The 9,766-nt window shown below is 32.6% G+C and overlaps 1 protein-coding gene and 1 pseudogene across 1 annotated transcript; both read left to right on the forward strand.

Moving 5' to 3' along the window:
* Nucleotides 1-2,564: 2,564 nt before the first annotated feature.
* On the forward strand, nt 2,565-4,183 carry LOC125832775 (putative disease resistance protein RGA3). The gene is made up of 3 exons (XM_049511971.1): nt 2,565-3,678; nt 3,738-3,850; nt 3,965-4,183. Exons 1-3 carry the CDS (start codon nt 2,565-2,567, stop codon nt 4,181-4,183), a joined length of 1,446 nt encoding a protein of 481 aa, XP_049367928.1.
* A 21-nt stretch (nt 4,184-4,204) lies between these two features.
* Nucleotides 4,205-7,465, forward strand: LOC125832776 (putative disease resistance protein RGA3; annotated as a pseudogene).
* Nucleotides 7,466-9,766: the final 2,301 nt, after the last annotated feature.

Raw genomic sequence — 9,766 nt, forward strand, 5'->3', positions numbered from 1 at the left:
CCAATCAGACCTAGTGGAATCATCAAAACTCGAAAATGACCTTTCTAACCTCAAATGTTGACTAACTCAAACTTTAGCCTTAACTTTTTCTGCATCTTGTCTAATGACTCAAATTCAAACCAAAAGCCTTGAGACCCAAACCAATAGTACATCTAGATCAAAAATCACGTTCTGGAGTTGATGGCAACTGACGAAATTCCATTTTGAGACTCAACTCCAAATGTTGACTAAAGTCAACCATTTCAACTTAAAAGCTTTCGAAACTCCAATACATTCAAAAAAATCTCAACTTTTCGATCTGGTTTCTAATCTAACCTCAAAAGTTGATCAAACATGACTCGAGGCAACTATCAGGATATAGGTAAAATGATAATTTTTCAGAAAATTCTGAAAATGACCTTCAAGATCATTACAATTTAAACTTAATAGTCGAATGAAATGTGATAGAATTTTAAATCTCAATTTATAATATTAAAAATCCAAATTTCATATTTGTTGATAATGATGACATTGTTTTAATTTAAGCACACTTCTTAAGAAATCACTCATCCCTTCACTAAATGTTCTTTATTTTTAATAAGATCAATTTAATTTAATTTTCTTATTATATACCAAAATAATTTACTTATCTAAATAAGGTTAACTCGGGTGAGCTGAGCTCAATAGATTACAGCGGCTCATGTAGCTCAGTTAGTGAGTTGTCCAAAGGTTCAAATTTCAATACTTTATAACAATTATTTTTAGAATAATATTTTATTACAACGATTAAGATTTATTTGAAATAGATCATTTATGTCATGTTATATTAGTATATATTTCTATAATAATAAAATAAATTCGATATGATCTCAATATAAACAGATTTGATTATGCAACAAAAGTAAAATGTGGGTCTTCATTTACATGATATATTACTATGTCTAATTTAAAAACATTGCATAGTCCTTTTAGAATTTGGTTTTTATTTAGGACCTACTTCTTTGAAGTGTAATTAATCATAGTATATCATATATTACTAAAAGTGGGAAGCTCCCACCTTCAAAGTTGGATTAACATTTTGTCCCTCCATTAAATTAAAATGTTATAAATTATTTAATTAATTAAATAGAAAATAGTAAAATTACAATTCACTCAAGGCTTAATTACATGTTTCTGGTTCAAAAACAAAATTCTACATATTTAGATAAATAAAACGTCAAAACATTTCAAATTTTTGGATACATTAAATTATTAAAACAAAATGTTCTAAAATATAATTAAATACTAAATAGTAAAATAATGCTCCTTAAATGTGATAAATATTGAATTACATGTCCTTCAAAAAATAGTCTTCTTTATTATATATATAAAAAAAATTTAAAACGTGGGACTCAAATAGTAATTACAACCATGAAAAGACATTTCCCGTCTTAATCCTTTTTAAATAATAATTTCTTCCGTTTTACAAGATTTCCAAAATTAGTTTATATATTTCTGGAATGATTATAAATAATTAAAAATAAATAATAGGTATATAATTTAATAAAATAATTACTAAAAATACTTAAAGTAGCTTATGACTTTATATGATTTTTCTATGGCACTAATATTACAAGTTGAAGATTACTTTAAAGAAATAAAATAATTTCAGGAAGAGTCTTTATCACTACCCCATTAACTACACATACGTACAATGTATGTTATTTATTTATGTCATTTATTAAATTAATAAGTTTATGTTATCTTGAGATCATAGTTATAATTATTTTTTTTTGGAGAAGTTAAGAAATTGAAGAGTTGTCTTTTCATTATTCAATACAGACGGTTATATTTGCCAATTTCCTTCATATATCAGCTCACACTTTTACTTTACTCTTCTTTTACTCAACAGGTTTCCTGATTCATGTTTAGGTGAGCATTTTCTACTTATCTTTGTTTCACTTCCTCTTATTTCAATTTTACATTTTTAATTCCAATTTGTTGATATTATTTTTCCTAATTTTGTTTTTCCTTTTGTTTAATAGAAGTTGTGTGGAATCCATAGTATAATGCAGAAAAGAAAATTGACTTTATAGTGTATTGAATTATAAATATAATTGTTGCTATGCATTTCAAGCTTTCTTTATACACGGTTGATGTATATATTGAACGTTTCTCAATGAATTGTAGGGATTATTTCAATGTATGATTGATTAAACTCATGAGAAATACATATTTTTATTATGCTTATAGTTTGAAATTTGAGGGTATCTGTTTTGATTTCTTATCTTATACATGTTTTTCAATTTATATTGCAATCAAATGTTTTTTTTTTTTTTAAATGTACACATAAATTTATCACTATAGATATATATTATGCAAACATATAATATGAGATACACGTGCACGCACGTGTTAAGATACTAGTGTTTTATAAAAAGAGAATAAAATATGAAAGTGTGTAGCTATTTGGGAAAATGAGGTCCAGATCGTCTGGATGGCACATACGTTGACTACAGACTCTTTTAAGTCTTTGTTGATACTGTTATGTTGTTCCACAAGACAATTTTTGGTTGCTCTGCTGCAAATAACACTATCTGAAAAAAATGGCAGAAGTGCTGCTAAGTGCTTCAGTTGAGGTTTTACTTCAAAAGTTACTTTTGCTTGCAACAAGTGGTAATAGTCATTTGTGGGGTTCCAAGAAAGAATTGGAAAAGCTGAGGAGATGCTTAGCTATAGCTAGAGCAGTTTTACATGATGCTGAGAGGCAACAGAGGAAGGACCAAGCAGTTAAGCTTTGGCTGAAGAAACTTGAAGACTTAGCTTATGATGCTGATAATTTGTTGGATGAGCTCAATTACACAACACTCAAGAAAAGTGAGTGGAAGGTATGTTTTGTTTTATCACTACCAAATCCACTTTCTTGTAAAATGAGGGCCAAAATCAGGGAGATCATTGTGAACCTGAAAATGATTAATGAGGAAGCCAATGACTTTGCTATCCCAAGGGGAGTTCAGGATGGAATTGATCATATCAACCATAAGGAGACTGACTGTTTCCATGGTGATTCCAATATTGTTGGAAGGGAAGATGATGTTTCAACAATGATTGAATCCCTAATTTGTCAGACCAACCAAGTAGTTGCAGTTTTCCCTATAGTAGGCATGGGTGGGCTAGGTAAAACTACATTGGCTCGATTGATATACAACGATGAACAAATAGTTAGATATTTTGATGAGAGAATATGGGTCTGTGTATCTGAGATTTTTGATGTGAACAAAATTATTAGACTGGTTTTAGAATCATTAACACAGAGAAGTATTGATGTGCAAAGTAGGAATGCTTTACTTCAAATCCTTCACAAGGAACTAGGTGGCAGAAAATACTTGCTCGTTCTCGATGATGTTTGGAATGAAAAGCTTGAGGAGTGGGATGATTTTAAAAGGTCCTTAGTTGGCATTAATGCAACAAAGGGAAATGCCATTATCGTGACTACTCGAAGTGAACGAGTGGCATCCATAGTAGCAACACATCATCTTCATTTCTTGGAGAAATTATCAGAAGATGACTGTTGGTCTGTGTTCAAAGAAAGAGCATTTCCAGAAGGAGATGTGCCAATGGAATTGGTACCAATTGGTAAACAAATTGCGCACAAGTGTAGTGGTTTGCCTTTAGCAGCTAACTTGCTTGGAGGAATGTTGCGTCTCACGAAAGAAACCAGTGAGTGGTCATCAGTTTGAGAAATGGCCTCTGGAACTTAAACGGGGATGAAAATGCAGTCTTGCAAGTGCTGAAGCTGAGTTTTGATCATTTGCCATCAACATCTGTCAAGAAGTGTTTCGCCTATTGTTCAATTTTCAGTCGGGATCATGACATTGAAAAGGATCAACTGGTACAATTATGGATGGCCGAAGGATTTCTCCAACTGAGTCAAGGAGATCATTTGAAAATGGAAAGCTTGGGAAATGAGTTCTTCAACATTTTGTTGCAAAATTCCCTATTGCAGGATGTAAAAAGAGATGACTATGGTAACATTACCCATTGTAAGATGCACAGCCTTGTTCATGCCCTTGCTCAATCAATTTCGAGATATGAAGGATTTAATGTAGGGTGCAGTACAGAAGATGGCCATCCACATGTTCGGTATCTTTCAATGAAGTCCTTAAGGGAATCAATGCCTTCAGTTGTCAAGGAAAAAGCAAGATCTTTACGCACCTTGTTTTAAGCAGATAATGTTTCTGGGAGCATGTTATCAAACTTCAAGTATTTGCGTGTATTAAGTTTCCATGGTGTTGATGTTGCTGAGGTACCCTCATCAATCAGCAAGCTAATACATTTAAGATATCTTGATCTATCAGGCACCAAAATTCGAGCTTTGGCAGATTCACTTTGCATGCTTTTTAATCTACAGACTTTAAGATTAAATGGATGTGACTTTCTTGAGAGTATTCCAAGTCAGTTGAGCAAGTTGAATAACTTGAGACACCTACACTATTATTCATTCGATGCAACTTGTCTAATGCCATTCAAGATGGGACAATTAACTTGTCTGCAAACATTGCAATTCTTCAATGTTGGTTATGCTGATGGTCAGCAAATTGCTGAGATTGGATTTTTGAAGGAACTTGGAGGGGATCTTGAAATAAGAAATCTTGAGAAAGTAAATAACCAGCAAGAAGCTCGAAGTGCAGATCTGTGTAGAAAGGAAAATATTTATAAGTTAGTATTTCAATGGAGCAGTGGGAGGCAAGACATAGTCAATGATGATTCTGTCTTGGGAGGCCTTGAACCTCATCCAAATTTGAAAAGCTTGACAGTCCAGAACTTCATGGGTGACAAGTTACCTACATGGATTATGACAATGATGGTCAGTACTATTGAGGGGCACTTACTGGGACTCGACAATCTGGTGGAGATCAAATTAAAAGGTTGTAGAAAGTGTGAAGAACTACCAATGCTTGGGCACCTACCGCATCTCAAATATCTAGACCTCACTGGACTGGATAATTTGAAAAGCATAAGTCGTTCCTTTTATGGTAGAGACTTTCTCAGATCAAGAACCTATCAAGGTGATAATACAAATATCGCATCATTCAGATCACTAAAGAGACTCGTTTTCTGCAACATGCCCAACTTAGTTGAGTGGACTGAACCAGAAGAGGTGACAACAGAGAAGGTGTTCCCTCACTTGGAGGAAATAGAAATACACAACTGTTCACAAATAACTACCACTCCATGTTCTTTCCCCAGCCTGGAGGAATTGAGGATTTCAAATGTTAGCAGTTACCAGCCGTTGGAAAATATATGCAGTAGTGATAACTCATCAGGTCTTACATTCCTACATATTGATGGCTTGCTGGAGCTTGCTTGCCTTCCAGACAATCTTCTTAACAATATTAAGAATCTGGTATATCTGGCTATATATAAATGCCCTAATTTGGTGCATGTTGTTCCACGTGTGAGGGGTTTTGGTTCCTTTCTTCGTGTGTTGGATATCAAAGAGTGCACAAATCTCAGCACGTTACCTGATGATCTACAAACTCTTCAGTCTCTTGCAATGCTGTGGATATCTAGATGTCCAAAAATTACGTCAATCCCAAGCTTGGAAGGCCTGACGACTTTGGAAGAACTGAGAATCAGCTACTGTGACGAGTTGGCTTCTCTGCCAAATGAAATGCTTCTGTCCTGCATGTCTCTGAAGTCTTTGAGCATAGAAAACTGTGTTAATTTAACCTCCTTTCCTAATTTGCAACAGTTGAATTCCCTTTTATCCTTGAGAATTGTTGATTGCCCACAGCTGACTTGTCTCCCCAAAGTGCTTCATTCTCTTTCTTGATTAAACTACTTAAGAATTGGTCCATTTTCAGAGGATCTCACTTCATTCCCGATTCTTGATTACGAAGACGCTCCTAACAGTGAGATACATGAGGAAAACTTTCAACTTTTCTCTCTTAGAAGTTTAACACTTTTTGGGCGACCTCATTGGGACTCTCTGCCTGCATGGCTTCAAAATCTTTCTTCTTTAGCAGAACTACATCTTTATGATTTTGGATTTGAAGCTGTGCCTGAATGGATAAAAAACATGTCTTCCCTAGAACGATTGGGCCTATACTGGTGTGAAAAAGTGAGTTTTCTTCCCTCCGTTGAAGCCACAAAATGCCTTGTCAAACTAAGAGAAGTGGAGATTTACAATTGCCCTTTATTGAGTGAAAGATGCTCTTCTTTGAGTGGCTCTAATTCTGAATGGTCTAAGATTTCACATATAAACCAAATCAAAGTTGATGGCAAACAAATCACATCCGAGGCTTCTTATGAAATGTTACCATCTCCAACTCTCACAAAAAAAGAAAAAAAACGGAGGAAGAAATAAGGTGAAGAGCAACAACTAGATGCAGATTTCCTTCTGTTTTTCCTCCTTTTGATAGATGATATCTGGTAATCTTTATATCTTTGGCTAATTTAATTAATTCCTACCTCCTGTTCATTTGAATCCCCAACTATGTATATGCTAATTCATATTCTTTCCATCTCTTGTGTTATTTAACTACTATATATTAAAAGTCTGATTCTGATACAATTTATCATGAAGAATAATTGATTTTACATTTGGAAAGGTCGTTCGTCTATTTACTTGTCAATGTTCCATAAAATTTTATCATAGACCTGAATTATTTTCTCAGGTAAACATTGAATATCATATTTGACATAAACTCATTAATGAAGCAGCTTATGCACTTCCAAAAGGAAAATGAAATAGCTAGAAACTACTTTTAATAAACGAAACCCTAATTTATCTAGCATCATGTTGGTGCATTACTTTATTCTAATCATAGGGAGGTTTAATTAACACTCCAAGCTAGTTTTCTTGTGGCCCTCAAGTTGCCAAATTAAACGATCCTCATCATGTTCCTTCACAGCATAGCAGAGGAACTTTAATTTTATCTTGTTTCAAAAAGTCTAAAGAGATTGAACTAAAAGCTGTCATTCAATGTAATGTAGTGTGAGGAAGCTATCAAAGATGACAGAAAATCTATGCTCAATGGGGTACGTAGGAATTGCAACTGGATCAGTTATGGAGATCCCAAGCTGGCAAGAAGTTGTTGGTTATGGTCCCTGGAGAAGTTCTCTTGGTTTCACTTCATGCTGTCAGTAAGTAACCAGTCGTCATCTTAGTAGACATTTGGACATAGATTTGAATGTCTAACCCTTTGTCAAATTTCACTCGCTTTAAGTTGGATGAATGAATGCTTCCAAAATTTAAAAATCTATCATAAATTAGCTTTCTGGAAAAACCTGCATGCACATAATTGTGCTCACTAGTTTTACATTTGCAGTTATCTCAGCCCTTCTGGTTTGAACAACATATTTATTAGAGCTAAACTGCTAGTGCAAAAGCATTCACAATTGCTAATACTTTAAATAGCTTCTGTTTCCAGGTACATGCATAACAGAATCAGAAGTGGTCAGTCCAAACACAGACACACAAGTATATATGGTCAACAAGTAATTAAGATGGGTGGGTAAGACATGTAGCGTAACAACTGTGTAACAGTAGCTAGCTTTCTTTCACCAATATGAAATTGTACTGTGATTCAATTACTTACTACTATATCTCTAATGACCTGAATAAAAGAGCTAAGTGAATATCAAGCTTGATAATCAATTTGCTGCGTGGAGTTTGACAACAAATGATAGGTTTATCATTCTTATTAACATCTCTTTATCTTAATAACTGAGAAATAAATCATGCGCTTTGTTATAATATTTTTTATACACATAAATATTAAAAACATCCTAAAAACTGACAGTTTTAAAAACACTCATCTACTTTATTAAGTAATTTAAAAATACTGCTCTTGTGTCACATGTCATCCACCCAAGCACATATGTGGAATTTTCTATTGATTTGGCATACACATAGATATACATAATAAAATAATACCTTAGTTTAGTTAAGGTGTGTCTCTGAGATTTAGGTCATAGTCTAGGGGATACTTGTACCTTTTCACATAATAAAACTTATATATATTCTTTTCACTTTAATTTTTTTAATTAATTTATTATGTTTTCAGTTTTAATTATTTTTAATAAATTATGTGTATTTTTTAAAAAAAAAACAATTTTACTTTTAATGTTTTTAATATTTTTATGTTTTATTTGATTTTCTTCACTTATTATGATATCCGTTCAAAATTAACTTATTTTAAATACAAGACATTTGAAATCAAATAAAAAAGAAAGACAAAGAAAATAAACTCAATAAAAAAATAAAAGAGAAAAAACAATGAATGTAAGTAAAAAAAAAAAGTTTCGATACAAGGTAAAAAAATTAGAATATTTTTTTTAAAAAATTAAAAAATTTGTTTTAATTTTTTTCTTAAAAAAATTAATTTTAAATTAAAAATAAAAAAAATATTTACACACATAGGGAGCGAGTGTGTACAAACACAACCAAGTTGGGTGGTTGAAGGTGTCACATCAGCACAAAAGGTGCACAAAAATATGAAAAAAAATGAGTTCAGGTGGGTAGTAAGATCATAGTTAAGTTTAGGTGTGTCTTTGGTATTTCGGGTATAGTCTAGGGCGTACTTATGCCTTATCCCTTTTAAAATTAACATTATTTTTTATCACCCCATCCCTCCCTATCCAGTACTCCAACCCCACACCTCACTACCCATCCACCCAAAAAAAATGGGATAAGAATTTTTTTTTATTTTAAAAGTAATTTTAATTTAATTACCACGGAGGGGGAGAGGGGTCGGGAGCTGGGGTGGGGGGAAGTCGAGATAGACAGTGGTGTGGAATAAGAATTTTTTTTAAAAACCCTTTTTTTTTAAATGGGGTGGGGGGTGGGGTTGGGGTACTGAGTAGGGGATGGGGTAGGGTAAGAAAAAGATTAATTCTTTTCGAAAAAGTTTTTCTCTTCTTTAATCGATAAATTTTAGCATTTAATTATTTTTTATTTTTTATTTTACTACATTATCTATATGTAAGTCACATTAGTAGAAAATTTCACATATACCCGTGGTTGGATGACATGTAGTATAAGAAGGTGTTTTTAAATTCTTTAATCAAGTAGAAGGGTGTTTTTAAGGCTATCATTAGTTGGGGGACTAAAGTAATAATTCACGCCAAGTTTAGAGATATTTTCAATATTTTTCTCTATTTTTTATGGAATAACTTTTTATTTATTCATTCTAATAAAATTTACTTTAAATGAATTATTTGTATATTCATGTGTGTGTTATTTACTTATATAATAGAATAGGGGGTCAAATGGGCGGGTTAGACTGAAACCAGAGAGATTAAAATGGGTTGAACTAAAAATCGGGTTGAGTCATGACCCACCCAAGTTTACTTTGAGCTTAAATGGGTTTAAAATCGGGTTTGAACATGACCCGCTTAATACCAAGAATTTTAGTATATTGCTATTTAGCTTTCATAACCACAATTTGAATTTAAACTATTTTTTTTGAAAAAAAAAAGAACAAATTTTGATTTTAAGGGTGCACAGATCAAATATTATAGTTGTTGCGTAACAAAAATTTTAAATCTCAAAGGCAATTGGCACCTAGGAATCGTTTGGTGTGAGGGATAAAAATAAATAGTCATTGGATAAAAACATAGTCTAAGGATAAAAATTTGGTATCTTGTTTGGTTGTCAAGTTTAGGATAATGTATTCCACCATTTATATCATAGTAATGTGATATAACTTATCCCAGAAAAACTAATCCCAAAATGATTAATCTTGGGATAACTTGTTCCCAGCCAAATGACCCCTTAGATTCTTATTCACTGTGAAGTTCA

Source organism: Solanum verrucosum, unplaced genomic scaffold, assembly GCF_900185275.1.
Source record: "Solanum verrucosum unplaced genomic scaffold, falcon-dt-bn FXZP01000081.1, whole genome shotgun sequence".
Classification (NCBI taxonomy): Eukaryota; Viridiplantae; Streptophyta; class Magnoliopsida; order Solanales; family Solanaceae; genus Solanum; species Solanum verrucosum.

Excerpts from the sequence above, each read along its gene's own strand:
- LOC125832775 (XM_049511971.1), top strand. The coding sequence starts at position 2,565 with ATGGCAGAAGTGCTGCTAAGTGCTTCAGTTGAGGTTTTACTTCAAAAG. Across the intron at positions 3,679-3,737 it reads GCGTCTCACGAAAGAAACCA|TCTTGCAAGTGCTGAAGCTG; the intron begins GTGAGTGGTCAT and ends ATGAAAATGCAG. Across the intron at positions 3,851-3,964 it reads ACATTGAAAAGGATCAACTG|GATGTAAAAAGAGATGACTA; the intron begins GTACAATTATGG and ends TCCCTATTGCAG.